Genomic DNA, 17,054 nt, shown 5'->3' with positions numbered 1-17,054 from the left:
TATCTACATGCACTGGTGAACGATATTAGTGTTAATTTTGATTGTAAATTTATGTACAATATATAACCACAAAAATAAGATCGAGGTTAGACGACGGTACGTTGGATCATATATGTTTTTTTGAAATCATATTTCAATTTGCATCAAAAATAATAATCACTTGTACGAATTAATGTAATATATATTAAAAAAGTTGGATTTAATTTTATTAAATTATTCTTAAAAATAAATGTTTTGTTGTTCAGTTGTGTTTGACATATATTTGTACTAACCCTAAATAATAACATAACCTATAGTAAGTAAATTTTAATTTTGTTTACATTTTTTAAAATAATACTAATACCGGTACTTTACCGGTATTACCGGTTCTAAAAGAGAAAATACCGAAATACCGGTATCGAAAATTTTTAACGGTATTGCATTCCCTAATTGTACTTGAAGAATTCAATATTCAAAATTGGGATATAGACTTTTTAAAAAAACTTTTGGCCGGTGATGTCGTTGCTATTAATCGTAAGTACTGTGATAATCGTAAATATCAGAATGAACTTGCAATCATAATGGTATCGAATTATTGGCCTCTAGATTCTTTTGATTTATTAATCGTGTAAAAATTATTCATGCGGAACATCCCTGCTTTCAGGAATCGGACGACGACCCTATTACTATTTCTACTAGGAATGCCTATTACGTATCGTCGCCGCCGTATAGTTCGGAGATATTGTCGTCCCCGGTACTATAGGCAAAGGTTCTACAAGATGAGGCTAGGTACTAAAATGCACACTAGTTTTTGTAGTACAAGCAGGAGTGTTGCAACTATCAGCGGTTGTGACCAGGATCACCATAATTTTAAATGGATAAATTATATGTTATACGATTGCGATAATAATACAGATACTATTTGTGCTTTGTCTAAATTGTATGGTAAAGCTAAACTTTTGAGCGTTCTTTGGATTAAAGAATGCTTTGATATTCATCATATACGTCAAACTTATTTTCCATCTTGTGGAACTACTTTTTCCCTCCAGATTTTATAATACTCTATAAATGGGTGTTGAGTTTATATGTTCCATTGTGTTTGTGGAAGATTTTCTAAGTTAAATTGGTAAGTTCATTTTTGACATTTATATTTAAAATAAATAACTTTCTCTCTTTTTTAAAGAAAGGTATATTATTCAGTATTTCACTGATGGCATAACTTATTGCAAAAGATAATCTAAAATATCACAGTAATTTATTTTCTCCATAATGAGAAAGTGGGGCTCTTTGGGACGAGAGAATGGGGCACTTTAAGACAGTGTCCCAATTTTCCCCCAGTGGTTGAAGTTATTTGATGTTATTTATGAAGTTATTTATTTAATATTTTTATTTTCAGTTCTAAAGAATTAGGTCAGAACTTACAAAAAGAAAACAGACAGGGCTTTCATTTCTGAAGAGGATATGATTGTTGCTGTTAATGCCGTGATGGAACACAGATTATATCAATTAGAGCTGCTGCAGCAACTTATAATCTGAAAAAATCAACTACAGAAAATAGACTAAAGAAAAGGAAGAAGCAAAAACTGGAACTAGTAGACAAAGAGGCAGGAAAATTAATTGACAATGAAAATGGCAAGGGCAAAGATAATGGTCAGGTTAGTGGGCAGTTTCAGTCAAAGTATTCCACTCAGCAAGTATTCACTGCAGAGAAAGAAAATTTGCTTTACAAATATTTTTTGCATTCTTCAAAGATAAATTATGGGCTAAAATATGAACAAGCCCAAAGATTAGCTTGTCAATATGCAAAGAAACTTTGCCGAAAATTTCTTCAGAGCTAGGAGACAAATGAAAAAGCTGGCAAGGACTGGATGCTATCTTTCATGAAGCGATTTCCTTTGACATTAAGGAAACCAGAAAATACAAGCATGAACCGAGCAATTGGATTCAATAAAACCTAAGTGGATCAATTTTTTGACAACTTAGATACTGCCTTGGAAAAGTATAAAATATCTGCTGATAGAATTTACAATTTAGATGAAACTAGTGTGACAACAGAACAACAATTTCCAAAAATAATAACCGGAACTGGTCTTAAGTAGATAGGATAGACGGTGTCCTCGGAACGAGGAGAATCGATTATAATAATAGTCCCGCTTTTTGGAGGACTGTCCCGCGTCCCGCCGATTTTTAAAAATGTCCCGCTTTTTAAAAAATATCTGCATTTCTTATTTTAAATGTACTGTAAAAATGTATTACCTATTACTTACTTATTAAGTATTATGGTGAATATAAAGAAATAAAAAATACAATTAAAAAAAATACATAAAATGCATAAAACTACGTAAATTAGGCAATTTACCGAGTTAGATTTACTCGGTGGTGTTCGATCATTGTCGTTACGTCTCGTACATTAGGATCGTCTAATTGGGTGACATTAAAAAAGGAGATTTTATAGGAATATGTGGAAAAATCTTTTGAATATATTAGTAACCATTTTCCGAAAAATAATATTTGCGAAAATGATCTTTTTGATGAGGTGTCATTGGCAAAAAGATATGTTACAGATGAAAATATTAACTATTGGTTGACTGCAAATTTGGAAACAGACAAAAAATGGACGGAGTTATTGCTTCATTTTAAACAGAATAATATTCTTATCAAAATATTTTGAAAATTGAAGAGTTCGCGCTCTCCCTTCCAGGAACAAATGCAGCAACAGAACGTGTTTTTTCTAGAATCAATAAAATATGGACAATTGAAAAAACGCAGTTGAACATTAAAACTTTAAAATCTATATTAAGTGTAAAATATAATTTGACCAATTAATGTGAAATATTTCACGATATTTTAATAAATGATCCGAATCTATTGCGAAGTATTCACTCGGATCAAAAATATGACCGTGAAAGAAAATCATAATTTTTTTTAAATAAAAAATTTAATTTGATTAAAATTATTATTTTTTACAAATATTTTTATAGTTACAAATAATTAATAAGAAATTCATTTTTGTACAAGTATATGAATGTATACTATAAAATATATATAACTAAATTGTAATTCTCATTTCATCCCATTTGTCCCGCCTTTTTTCAACGAAAATGTGGTCACTTTACTCTTGTGGTTGGCATCATGCTAAGGGTAGGGGATATCAAAGTTAGTTACTGACCAATGCAAACACGGCATGATCGGACGTGCAAGTTGAATAATAGTAAGCCACATATAAATAATGGGGTTAATAATAATAAATAAATAATAAACGGAAAAAACAAAACAAAAACAATAAAGTTTATTAAAAACGCAAAATTTAATTTCTATTGTTAACTTCGAAGTTCAATATATTTTTAACTTCATGATAAAAAAAAAATAATAATAATAAAACATAAAAATTGATCAAGTATCCAAATACGCTCACAAAGTTAAATGAAATTAGACAATAAGTCAGTTCCAAACATGTTGGAACTTGCCCGGTAGGTGGTATGAATCTTGATGGGTGGGAGAAGACATTGCATGTTCTAGCAAGTCGTAGTAGTAAGAGTGGGGCGCACTACATTAGCTAGTTAGAGATGACGTAATAGGAGGTAGAAGGGGCAGTTTAAACAGCAGAGCGCGGTTCATTTTTAAAACAAATATGGATCAATCAACAAACAGCAATTTAACGCAAGTAAGTGATAATTATTACTTTCTCTTAACAGGTAATTTTAATTACGTAATAGACAAATAGTAATAAAATACTAATTATTATTAATATTTCTCAGACTTATGCCCAGGACCTATCCAATTGGGATTCAACCTTCAGGGGCCCTTAGGCCAAATTGCGGTGTCAGTGAAGAGGAGGAATTGTTTGAAAAAGTAATTAAATAACAATATAATAATAAATGCATTATTATTTATATTGATCTTGATATATAATTAATAAATACAATGTTTTTTAATTAATTTTGCTTCATTCTTATTTTTTTCCTTTTTACACTTGAATTATCCCCATATTACAAGAAAGTTTATGTGGGTTAAGTATGATGGTTACATGTTCAGACTTAAGGTAAAGTAAATTATTAAATATAACAGGAAATAATATGAGCCATCCTATTGAGGCTACAACGACATGTTCAGGTTTGTACAGGCTGAAAATTCAATGGATCAGAGTGAAGAAAACTTTTCCTTTTGAAATAAAATACAAAGATAATTTGCAGGAATTCATTGATTTTGAAATTTTGGACATTACTCAGAGTAACAGAAAGCGTAGTCCACTGTTGTCTTTGAAAGCTGTTCCTAAAAAACATTTGTACTCTAGCAAGAGGCCAGTGAGTACAAAAAAAAAAACAGGACATGTTGGATTTACTAAAATTCATACCCCACCAGTGTACCATGGACTTTTTTAAGAGTTTGAAAACAACTGAAAATAAAGATGATGATAATGGACCATTCCCTTACATTGAACCAATGAAAGAAAACTAAGAAGACTAGACTCTGAGGTTCACCTATTTTTAAATATGTTTTTCATTTATTTAAACCTTAATAAGTTAATCTTATTAATATCTTTTTGCATTTTGAAGCATTGGTTTTAAAATGCCACTGTGTTTAACCTCAAAAGCTCAAGAGCTGATAAATACCCTTAACCCAACATGGTAAATGAATTTGAGAAAATAGGAAGAGCCCCCATAAGTAGTGTATAAAAGGCACGTTCTAGCCAACCGCCATGAAGCAATATGGCGGCCGTCTAGAATTTGCCCAAAGAATTATTTTTTAATAATAAAAATAAATTTTAAATAATCTGCAGCTGGATTTGAACCGAGAACTTTGCCTACAGAAGTCAGGTGTCTTATCCGCTACACCATAGAGACCTTGTTGATATACTATGTAAAAATGTAGCTGATATATAAATGAATGCACGTGCGTGCGTGTGTGTGTGTGTGTTTAGATGCCGCGCCGGTTGACCTTGAACGACTGCATTCCTCCGCTTATATATGTCTGTAGTTAAGTAAATGCTTGTGTGTGTGTATTATTAAATAAAATGATTAATTCTTTGGGTTATAAACAAGAATATATACTATACGTACTTAACGCATTATTTTTATTTTTTTAAATATGTGTATATAATCGGTAATAAAAAAAATACAAGTTCTGTATTAACAATTTAATGAGGTGTGTTTTTAAAAAATACTGGTTTATTTACATGTTACCCAAAAAGCTATTGACTGTAAAATTTTATTAACAGATAAAATTTTTAAAGATTTCATTTTTCCAAATGATAATGGGAATATAGGGACTAGACAGCTTCCTTTTATGTATACTTTGACTTTGTTATTCAAAAACCAAATTTTTTTGGCATAAGAATAATTGTCGATACAGCGCATTCTTGGAACAAAAACAAATGTATATTGTACATTGTTTAAAGAAAAACATTTGCAAATCTTATTGTATGCAAATCTCTCCTCTAAACTTATGTTACCAATTACATTTGTAACCAGTTGACAATATTTCCCAGACAAAAAATTTTTTCTGTTAACAAAAATACAATAACTTTTTTCATCTTCCTTAATAGCTGTTGCTTCAATTTTGCTCGTATCAAAGGTTAATAATATAGTTCTAATTATAAGCAAAGGATCGGCTAATGGCGGAGGAAAAAAAATGTGTTCCAATAATTGAAAAATAAAATTATCCCGTGGAACCAAATCCATTTTCTCCACGATTTGTAACTAAATATAAATTTGCTACTTCTTCAATTATTGGGTAACAAATTTTTTCGCAGATTAGTTGAGCAATTTTATCACCCACTCTAATCTGAAAATCAGCCGGCCCGTGATTAAAAATTAGAACTCCCACATTACCCGTATAATCGGCGTCAACAACTCCAGCCCCAATATCCAGATGGTGATGTAAAGACAGACCCGATCTTGGAGCTATTCTGCCGTAGCAGCCGTCGGGCAATTTAATTTGTAGATTTGTAAAAATTAGACGTTTGCCTCGAGCGGGAACAGTGCAATCGCAAGGACTTCTTAAGTCGAAGCCGGCAGAGTTGGTTGTTCCTTTTGTGGGAACAAACGCCGTTGATTGTAGTTTTACAAACTGTAATTTAGGAATGGCGCTCATTTTATATTTCTAAAAATAATTAATATTTTAAAACTATATATTAACAACATAAACTAATTAAATTAGAATATTATATGTGCAACTCTTGCAGACGGACTTGAATCCAAAGCAATAAATGTTTTTATATCTTATTTTTTGTTAAACATATTATTATATTATATATATAACAACATACTTACGCGGTTGATATCTGAAGCAATTACTTTGTTCTATAATATATTTTGCTCAGTGCTTATATACCAGTTATCGTAATAAAAAAAAATAACAAATCCTTGAACAGTTTAGTATAAAATGCAGGTCATTTTAATGCGCCTTACTAGTTTGCAACAAAATACCGTATTGAGGTAAGTAGCTATTACAGTTAATTAACTTAATAATTTGTTTATTATTAAGATCATGTTATACTTGTTATTTTTTGCAGATGGCTTCTGCATTGAAATCTGCTTTAAATAAAACTATTTCCAATTACATAAGTACGTCTATAAAAGACTTAGAACAGAATAAAAAATACAAAATAATTAAATTTTATAAAGGAAATACCAAATTCGGTGAATCTATTTCCCTAGTTTTAGATAATCCTTCTGATAAGCCGCTTAAATGTTACTTACCAAAATCGTATTGTTATGAAGTAACAGACGAAATGATTAAGGATTATCAACCATTGTCATTATCCCTAATATATAAAGGGGTAAACAAAAATAATAATGCCTTTATATTAGAATTTGATTAATTTTTTTCGTAAATTACTTGTAATGTTATATTCATAAGATAATTAATAAGCCTATAATTAAATAATTTATTATAAGAATTTTAAGTTTAATTTTTACTAAAATCATTAAGGCATTCTCTAAAAGGCATTAAGGAATAGCCCAAACCCCCAGACTAAACCAATATATCTACAAAAAAAGGAAAATCATTAGTTCTTAGAGGAGCCAATAATGGACAAGTTAAATGTAAGTATTTTTTTTTGTTTTTATATCAATTATTTAGTACATTTATTATATTGGTAAAAAGTTTTTTATTATTTTAATAGTGCTCAGATTGCAGAATTGCATTTTCCAGTAAATCACAGTTTGAAATACATCGAGCTTTGACCCATCAAGAAAGACGCAAATACTCATGTACATGTGGAAAAGATTTTTTATATAAAAAAAATTTAAATCAACATCAAAAGAAGTGCACTGCACGTGGTTCTTACAGGTAAATTAATGTTTACCACATTAATGTTAATTTTTATAATAAATATTGTTTTATTTTGATGAAAAGTTTTTTAATGCCAGATGCAGTAAATGTGAATCTATTTTTTCTGATATTCACAATGGACAGTTGCATGAAGCAGTATGTCAACTGGCTTTACAATCCGAAGATAAGATGTTGGAGCCTCAAAGAAATCAACTCTTAAGTTTAAAACAAAGCGATGATAATGTTACACCATATGAGACATCATTTAAAGGACGTCTGGCATCATATTTTATTAGATCTCCTTGCTGCATGGATTTATCAATGTTTTTAAAAGATGTTAGAAGTAAAATTAAGGACATAATCCAGAAAATGGTCGCAATGCATTCAAGTATTAAAGTTAATTTATGGGTAGATTGTACGTTTAAAAATATGTTGGGAGAAAAGATGACTAAGGCACTCAAGACATCTAATCAAGCAATCTATAAAGCCACCGATATTAATGAATATCTTGCAGAAGTTTTTGCAAAACTAAGACGTGAAATGGAAGATGCGGTCATGTCTAAAAGTGGCTGGACTCTGATTTCAGTGGATGGTTTAAGAGTAAGAATCGGTAAGTACAATCCGCTTAAAATTTCATCATACATTCCATTACCAAAAACAATCAAAGATAAAAAGGCCTGTATAAATGTTAAAAATAAGGATAATCAATGTTTTATGTATGCTATGTTGGCTAAATTTGTTAAAAGAAATCCTCAACTCCCCTCAAATCAGTATAGCTTGCTTGAATCGAAGTATAATTTTAATTGTATTCAGTATCCCACTCGATTAAAAGACATCTCAATTTTTGAAAAAGTAAATAATGTATCTATTAACATATTTGGTTTACATAAAAGAGATCAAGTTTATCCTCTTAAGATTTGTAAAAGTAGACTTCGTGATCATAGAAATTTATTAATTTTAAACAAAAATAATCAATATCACTTTGTTTACATTAAAAGTCTTAATAGACTAATATGCAACCAAATTACGCCTAACAGAAGATTAAAATTAATATGCGAACGCTGCTTTTCACAATTTGATAAGCGTTATAATGGAAAAGCTCGTTTTAAGCAGCATAAATTAATTTGTGGCACCCATAAACCTGCTCGGGTAGAACTTCCATTTAAAAAACCGTTCGTTAATTTTGTAAATGTTGAGCGGATGCATAAAGTTCCCGTTGTAATATACCTTGATTTTGAGGTAATTCTAGAAAACCTGTTTACATGCCAGCCAAATTTACATGAATCGTACACAATGGCTACTCACTTGCACACGCCAATGAGTTTCTGTGTATATGTAAAAATATCTGATGAAATCCAAGACATAGAGCATAACTTACCGACTGCTCCATACCTTTACAGGGGTAAAGACGCTGTTAAGCATTGTATAATGAAATTAAAGGAAGTAGCAGAAAAAATTGAAATTCTTTACAATAGAAATATTCCACATTGTTTATCTACTGACGAAAGAAATAACTTTTTGTTAGCAACTACATGTTATATGTGCGAAAAACCTTTTATAGAAAATGATAAAAAGGTTATAGATCATTGCCATTTAACTGGGAAATATCGGGGCCCTGCTCATAATAGCTGTAATTATAGATCTCAAATACCACGTTTTGTTCCGGTATTTTGTCATAATCTTAGTGGTTATGACTCACATTTTATTATTAAAGAGCTGGGATATGATACAAAACTGGTGGAAGTAATACCTAATTCGGTAGAAAAGTATATTTCATTTTCTAAAATTATATCCCATAAAATGAAAATCAAATTTGTTGACACTTTTCGTTTTATGGCTTCAAGTCTGGATAGCTTGTCAAAAAATTTAACACATTTGACGGAAACTACAAAGTTTATTTCTGCTGATCTTGTTCATTTGGTAAAACGAAAAGGCGTCTTTCCATATGAATATGTATCTAATTGGGACGTTTTAGATGAAACATGTTTGCCTCCAATTGACGCATTTTATAGCAGTCTTACCGGAGAAAGCATTAGTGAAAACGACTATCAGCATGCTCTTCAAGTATGGAAAGCCTTTTCATGTTCTTCACTAGGTGAATACAGCGATATTTATTTAAAAACCGATACTCTTCTTCTAGCCGACATATTTGAAAATTTTAGAACTATTACAATAAAATCCCACAAATTAGATCCTGCTCATTATTTTACATTGCCGGGCTTATCTTGGGATGCAATGTTGCGATTTACAAATTGCCGTTTAGAGCTATTAACAGATTATGAACAGATTTTAATGATAGAACGAGGAATACGAGGGGGTATTTGTCAAGTTGGCCATAGGTTTGCCGAGGCCAATAATAAGTACCTTTCAAATTATAATCTATTATTACCATCTACATTCATTACATATCAAGACTGTAACAATCTTTACGGATATGCAATGAGTAAATATTTACCTTATGGTGGATTTAAATGGGTTGATCCTAAGCAAATTGATCTTGATCTTTTAAATGAAACGAGTGAAAAGGGTTATATTTTAGATGTAACTTTGAATTACCCCACCTCTCTTCATAATCTTCACAATGATCTACCCTTTTTGGCTGAAAACATTATGGTTGAAGGACAGAAAAAGCTAGTCCCACATCTCGGATCACGAGTAAATTACATTTGTCATTATTTGATTTTAAAGCAGGCGCTTGAGCATGGTCTAAATTTAGTTAAAATAAATAGGGTGTTAGAGTTTAAACAAAGTTCGTGGTTGGCAAGCTATATAAACCATAATACAGAGCTCAGAAAAATAGCAAATAATGATTTTGAAAAAGATTTATATAAATTATATAATAATTCTGTATTTGGTAAAACAATGGAAAATGTAAGAAAAAGAATAAATATTAAATTAGTAACTGATGAAAGAAAACTAGAAAAATTGATCTTACAACCTAATTGTATAAATTGGACCATTTACAATGAATCGTTAGCTGCAATTCATTTTGCCAAGACAAAAATTTTATTTAATAAACCAATTTATATTGGTCTTTCGGTGTTAGATATCTCTAAATTGCATATGTATTATTACCATTACGATGTAATGCTTCCCTACTACGGCAATAATAGATTAAAACTTTGTTATACAGATACCGATTCTTTTATCCATCTAATCCAAACTGATGATTTATATAAAGATATGGGCGATTTGAACGCACATTTAGATTTATCTAACTACCCAACCAAACATCCAAATTATTCAAATAGAAATAAAAAAGTTATAGGTAAATTTAAAGATGAGGCCGCTGGGAAAATAATTACAGCATTTGTGGGCTTAAGGTCCAAAATGTATGCAATTAGATTAGATGATGATCACATTCTAAAGAAAGCAAAAGGTGTAAAAAAAAGTGTTCTTAAAAAAACAATTACTTTTGATGATTATGTAGCCTGCCTAATAACTAATTCGCCAATCAGAAATGAAATGCCAATGTTTAGATCTACCAAACATGATGTGTTCACTATAGAACAAAATAAAGTTTCCTTATGCCCTTTAGATAATAAGAGATTAGTATTAGAAGATGGTGTAAGCACTAAAGCTTTAGAGTATTATAGAGATTAGAAAATAATTAAACATTATTGTAAAACATTATAAAAACTAATTTGTATATATTAAAATTTTTTTAAATATATTTTCTGAACTGTTTTTTCTTGTTAAAAAACAAAAACCCTCTCCCATAAAAATAATAGTGGTAAAGGATTCAATTAAAACAATTTAAAAAATAATTTTTTTATTGAAATAAACCTTGTTTTACGAACCACCTACAATTAGAGTTATACAATTTATGTAAATTACATGGACATTCAACAATGCTATCATCAAATTCAGCGTTACAATAAATACATTTAATAGTATGATTTCTGCTATGGATAAATCCATTAAATGCTAGAAATTCCGGATTTATAATACCATGATATTGATTATATGTTTTTTCTCGAACTTTAGCATTATTAAAATCAACATTTGATCGATTATGACATATCCATAATGATAATTTTTTAGCAAACTTTAGAGAACAACTATAGTTAACTCCCCTATGATAATCACATTTTGTAAACTCTAGAGCCGGCAAACACTTAAGAGATGGACATCCGAAGTCTTGCAAATTAAAGACGTCTTTGCCAGTAAGTTGCTCCAAGAATTTACATTTTTCAAGTCCTTTTGCAAACAGATAAACATAAGAAGAAGTAGCACTTTGCAATACATTTTCCAATTCTGAATAATCAACAGTTCCAGCTTCCCAACTGATTCCATGTAAATTTTTGTAGATCCATTTATTAGCCAGTGAATTTGGATTTCCATTAAACTGGGTGGGCGGTTTAAACAACCACTGCCTCAACTGTGTAGGATGGTCCACGTCTATTATTGATAATTCCTTTATGATAAAGGAATTTTGCGAACTTAAATAACCTTGAAAATCGATTACTGCGGTGCTCATTGTAAACAATAACTACTACTACTACTAGGCATTATTGTTGAAAATGTTGTTTAAATAAGTTTTCTCCCCTCCACAAACTTGTTAAATTCTTCTAACTAATCCAGAAAGAGGATTATATTCTACGAGTGCATCGTGTAATATTAAAGCGTAAGCAGTAGTATTGGCTTTGAACTCTTCAGAAACCTCCATCTCTATTCTAATGTCAACAGTGGAAGATTTAATAGCTTCAGATTGGCGAGAGCAATCAATTACAACAATTGGGGCATAATCTTTAAAATGCTCTTTAGTCAGAAGAGGCTCATTTCTTTTTCCATAATAACTGTGTTGAAAACTTTGATACATGTAATATAGAATACTATAATGGTTCTTTGAGAAATCAATATTTAATTCGTCGTAGGGGTAAATTTCTGAATTTAGATGCAGTTTTATATTTGTAATATTCACATTACTAAACAGTGATGGATCCATTTTCTTATTATTCTTTTTATCAGTTTGAAATCCGATTATAACGTATCGTGGTTTTTCAAGATTTGTGCTTGTTTTTAAAGTCCAGGTGTGTTTTTTAGTTGCAGGCAATGTTGGATATTCTATAAGATCCCAAGATCTAAAAGGCATTAGTGCGGTTTTTCCTTTGTTAATAAAATTTAAAAATTTCAACTTTTGTACATCAGAAACTCTAACATAAGGAATCTTCCACTGTACAGATTTAAGTTTAACTGTAGCATTTTCTTCATCTTTTTCCAGAATCACTGCATTAGTATCGTTCCTACTTCTGTTTAGAATTAGTTCTTGTTTTCCTTGTAAAAGCATTTTATTATAATCCTCAAAAAAGCCCATAACAGTGTCCATTGGAATGCAAACATCAAAGTTTCCATCTTTATCATTTATTTTAGCTAGCTGATGAGGGGGCATCCAGCCAGCAACCTCTAGCGCAGTAACTTTAGCGCTATTATGTGACACATATCCTTTAAGAGTGTTGGCAATTCCTGGATTACGAACTTGATCAACTAAAACTCCATTTAACTTGTATTTAATTTCATCAAACAGAAACAATATGCCATTTCTTACTAATCTCATATCTTGATCTGCTGTTGCTTCTGTAGCTCCTTCTCTAATCAGTTGTCCTTGAATGTAAAGATAACTTTTAGATGGAACGGTGTAAATATCCTGATGTTGAACAGCTATAACTATTTCGTCAGAATTTTCCAGAGATCTTGTAAAAGGTTGATGAGTGTGATACTCATAATCAATTATTCTTTCTTCGAAATTGACTCCGGCACTTACATTTAATATATCTTCCATTGCGGTTTAACCAAAAGTCCTATTTGTTGTAAAAAGTAAACGTTTGATGGTGTTAATCCTCTGTGCGGTTTAATACTGGATTGTTTTACTTTAATAGAATTTGTTTTATACTTTTGGAAATCAATACCCATCTTTCTTGATATGCAAGCGAATGGTAATAATTTCGTCACGAAAATCAACTATGTTGCCGTTTTGATCAGTTAGAGTAAGAGTAATGTTGTCTATTAACTGAACGTTAGTTGGAAAGTAAATAACTGGTGATGGTTCGTGGGTAAGTTTATAACCCGGTGGTACGGCCGGCCCGAACTCATATATAGTGTGTCCAGGTATTCCATTTCTATACGATCCTGAGGCAATATTGCAATTAATAGCCACTGTATTCACACTATGAATATTAACAATATTATCTGATCTATGTTTGATCATTTCTTTTAATTCTTCTGTCTTGGCAAATCCGAGTAAAGCTCCAATAGAATGGACTTTATTGAAGTATACAGGTTTGGTACATGTTAACTCTGTTTTTAAAGTATTTAAATTCCCCTTTAATTTAATTGTATCTGATGCTTTCATATGTAATTTAATGTAATTTGCTATAGCATCAACTTCATACGTACCCGTAGGTATGTTAATCACCTGATCACCATAATAAAATTTGTTGTTCACATTTTCAATAATGTTCGGTATTGAGTTGTATGAATGAAAACTAAGTAATCCAACACTGTAATCACCATCAGATAAATTAATTGGTGGAAAAATATCAGCACTTAGAACGCTGGACGTTCCAGTCAATGTGAAAGTATACGACATGACTAAGCCGTGATTTTCTTTAACGTATATTTTTATATAGAAACTCTAAACATAAATGCCCACAATAAGGAGTATTCCATTCTTGATATCTCATTCTATTATACTCTATATCACATCCATTAAAATATTGCAGTAACTCTAATGGTGGTCTGAGGTTACCAAAAGGATCAAAATAATTAACTTTGTTACCTTTTTTAATGTAAGCAACCCAATGAGTTCCAATATTTTGTAAAGAATCTAAATTGACAATTCCGCATTCGTTAATTTTAGGAAATTTTGGTAAATTGTCACGCATGTAAACGCCTCTAAAATGTGGTAAATTTTTGGCAAATTCTATCAATTCTATATTTGTAAGTGCTCTATCAGGAAGTAGTCAATCTCGTTTAATATAAAGACCATATCCTTTCTTGTAAGGGTTAAGATAAAATCCTTGTCCAATTTGTTGAGACTCCGTCGTTCTATTATGCCTTCTCATTTCTTCTAGACGATCTCTAGCATCTTGTGTTTCTTTAACTGCTTTAGCTATAGCTGATGCTCCGCCGGCTAAACTCCCAATAGCTGAGAGCCCGGCAAATAGTGGTACTAGAAATGGGAGAATACCGCCAGTTCTTGGAATTGGTAGAACTCGTGGAACTTTAACTTTTTTTGATTTTCCTACATACTTTTTAGCTTTTCTTAAAGATTTTTTTGATACATCACTAATTGATAATAAAGGAGATGTAACACGTGCAGCATTTATAACATCTTTTATAGATTTTACCTTATGTCTCTTTCCACCACTGCCTAATTTAACTTTAGCTTTCATAGCGTTTGTGACAGCCCAAGCTGCTGCTTTCTCACCGAAAGATGCGTCACCGGACTGTGCTCTTCGCCAAGCTTTATCTGCAAGTATAAGATCCGCCTTATGTCTTGATTCTATGTCTTTATGCTGTGAATATGCGATGTCATGCTCTTTACAAGCCTCATCCAAAGGATTGATACCTCTATCACCACGTTTTAATCTTTTTTGTAATTTAGTACCCGGGCCACAAAATCTATAACCAGGTATATGCGCTTCAAAAGGCAGTTTATTAATCACTGAATTTATAAGACCTCTTCCTACTGTTTTCTTTCTCATTATGATAAAACCAGTGTTTAAGAAAGGTACTTATATAATAATTCGCCCTCCTCTCCGATGCGATTTGAAAAACAGAGTGAAGTATTACCAATTTATAACTTACTAGATAATTTATTGGACAAAGATAAAGATACTCGCCATGGTGTGCTATTACCAGATAATATTCGCGCACTTATTTGTGGAAGTTCAGGATCTGGTAAAACTAATTTAATAATATGTTTGCTTGTACATAAAAATGGATTAAAATTTACAAACGTCTATATATGCAGTAGATCTCTTCAACAAGAAAAGTATATCTATTTAAAACAGATTTTTAATTTGGTTCCAGAAATTGGTTTTTGGACAGTAGATACGACTCAAGATATTATTTCTCCTGATGAAGCTCAAGAAAACTCTGTTATTATTTTTGATGATATTTCAATGGATGAGCAGGAAAATATTAGAAAGTATTTCAGCATGGGTCGTCACAGACATATTGACTGTTTCTATCTTTGTCAAAGTTACGCTAGAATACCTAAACATCTTATTCGTGATAATGCAAACATAATTATTCTCTTCAAACAAGATGATCTAAATTTAAAACATGTTTATAAGGATCATGTAAGTTCACCAAATATTTCATTTGATAAGTTTAAACAGATGTGCAATGTCTGTTGGGAAAAGCCTTTTGGATTTATAACTATTGATAAAACCAGAGATTTAAACAATGGTAAATATCGAATGGGATTAGATACATTTATCTATATATAAAGTTTTATTATGTACATACTCTATCATTACTATCATGGATCCCAAAGTGACAAAACAACTTATTAAGACTTCTAAAACACTACGCCAAAAATTTAAAAGTATGAAGCGAGGACTTCAATTATCTGAGGAGGAGCTAGAAAGAAATTTGAAGCCCATCACCAAACCCCTGCAGGAATTAGTTGATCAAAGTAAACAGCCAAGAGTTAAAAAAATTAAGATATCTCCCTTGAAAAAAGATGTTTCAACTTCAACGGAAACATTGGCGCATACTTCAACTCCTGTTCAGTCTCCCTTGAAAAAAGATGTTTCAACTTCAACGGAAACATTGGTGCATACTTCAACTCCTGTTCAGAGAAAAAAATTTATTCCTATCAAACGAGAAAAAGAGGAAACTTTTGAGGATGAAGAAGGAAATGAACAGGAATCAATTAAAAGTGAAGAAGAAGAAGAAGAAGAGATGACTCCTTTACAACGGATAATACAGTTTGACAAAGATAAATTACAAAAAAGCATGGAAGAGTATGAAGGTATAGGTCCTTTATTTAAACCATATTTACTTAAAGTTACGAATTCTGACACTAAGGATATGGATGACAGATATGGTATTAGAATATTGCCTACAGGTGGAATGGTAGTTGGAAATGCTCAAGCATCTATTGATGGTAATAATATCATTGTAAATAATAAAATGTATGTAGGTACTCCAGGTTTATTTCAATTATTGTTTTTAAAAAAACCTACCATGTATACTGAAGACGATTTGGAAAAATATCGAGACATTCTAAATAGAAGTCAGGCTCATAAGCAACAATTCAGTTATGAGAAAAATATTAGTGCTAGCAAAGGTTGGAAATACAATAATATTATTGCTCCTTTATTTTCTTCCACCAAGAAAAGTAGCACTTTAGTTGAAACTAGATTCACCCCGCCATCTTCTTCATCTTATAGTAAGACACCACTCACTTTATATGCAACAAAACCAACCAGATATCAAACAAGATCAAAATTTCCTTCATCAGGTTCAGGTATGTGGGAAGGACAAAGTATTTATGAATATTGGGATGACCCTAATGAATTAGTTGATAGACTTCGACTATTACATGCATCAACCATGGCCGGCCATACAGGTCATGAAAATGAAATGCAATCTATAATTGAAGAGCTAAGAGAGGCTGATATTATTTATTAACAAAATTTGTGAGGAAATGTTTATTTGTAGTTTGATTTTTCAACAAGCAATATGTCTGTCGATAAGTTTGGAAGATCTCTACATCAACTGAGATTATTTGAAGTAAATGAAGACAAAGATGGTGATTATATAGACTTTGAAAACAAACGTTTACA

At 31.1% G+C, this 17,054-nt stretch overlaps 4 protein-coding genes across 6 annotated transcripts in view; 1 reads left to right on the top strand and 3 right to left on the bottom strand.

Annotated features, from left to right (window-relative positions):
• Nucleotides 1-5,150: 5,150 nt before the first annotated feature.
• Nucleotides 5,151-17,054, bottom strand: part of LOC141452339 (uncharacterized) — a 75,187-nt gene continuing 63,283 nt past the window's right edge. The window contains exons 1-2 of one of the 2 annotated variants that reach the window (XM_074124375.1): nucleotides 6,252-6,390; nucleotides 5,151-6,081 (exon numbers count right to left, since the gene is read on the bottom strand). In XM_074124375.1, coding sequence (XP_073980476.1) covers nucleotides 5,638-6,072 — 435 coding nt within the window. In that variant the 5' untranslated portion in view covers nucleotides 6,073-6,081; nucleotides 6,252-6,390 and the 3' untranslated portion in view covers nucleotides 5,151-5,637. Of the gene's footprint in view, nucleotides 6,082-6,251; nucleotides 6,391-17,054 lie in introns of those variants that run through there. The other variant, XM_074124374.1, reaches the window with a different exon arrangement.
• Nucleotides 6,887-15,903, top strand: LOC141452299 (uncharacterized). 2 transcript variants are annotated; one of them, XM_074124292.1, is made up of 4 exons: nucleotides 6,887-7,025; nucleotides 7,106-7,272; nucleotides 7,353-7,864; nucleotides 15,289-15,903. In XM_074124292.1, exons 1-4 carry the CDS (start codon nucleotides 7,011-7,013, stop codon nucleotides 15,708-15,710), a joined length of 1,116 nt encoding a protein of 371 aa, XP_073980393.1. In that variant the 5' UTR covers nucleotides 6,887-7,010; the 3' UTR covers nucleotides 15,711-15,903. The 2 variants fall into 2 exon arrangements, with proteins under 2 accessions (XP_073980393.1, XP_073980392.1); XM_074124291.1 differs by lacking the exon at nucleotides 15,289-15,903 and having other exon boundaries at nucleotides 7,353-10,941.
• Nucleotides 11,334-13,153, bottom strand: LOC141452312 (uncharacterized). Its single transcript, XM_074124312.1, has one exon. It carries the CDS (start codon nucleotides 13,034-13,036, stop codon nucleotides 11,816-11,818), a length of 1,221 nt encoding a protein of 406 aa, XP_073980413.1. The 5' UTR covers nucleotides 13,037-13,153; the 3' UTR covers nucleotides 11,334-11,815.
• On the bottom strand, nucleotides 13,489-15,270 carry LOC141452327 (uncharacterized). The gene has a single exon (XM_074124350.1). The coding sequence runs from the start codon at nucleotides 14,958-14,960 to the stop codon at nucleotides 14,217-14,219; it is 744 nt and encodes a 247-aa protein (XP_073980451.1). The 5' UTR covers nucleotides 14,961-15,270; the 3' UTR covers nucleotides 13,489-14,216.

Source organism: Rhodnius prolixus, unplaced genomic scaffold, assembly GCF_049639745.1.
Source record: "Rhodnius prolixus isolate KJV_2025 unplaced genomic scaffold, Rpr scaffold_3, whole genome shotgun sequence".
Lineage (NCBI taxonomy): Eukaryota > Metazoa > Arthropoda > Insecta > Hemiptera > Reduviidae > Rhodnius > Rhodnius prolixus.
Note: the sequence above shows the minus strand (reverse complement) of the source record. Positions and strands in the feature narration are given on the sequence as shown.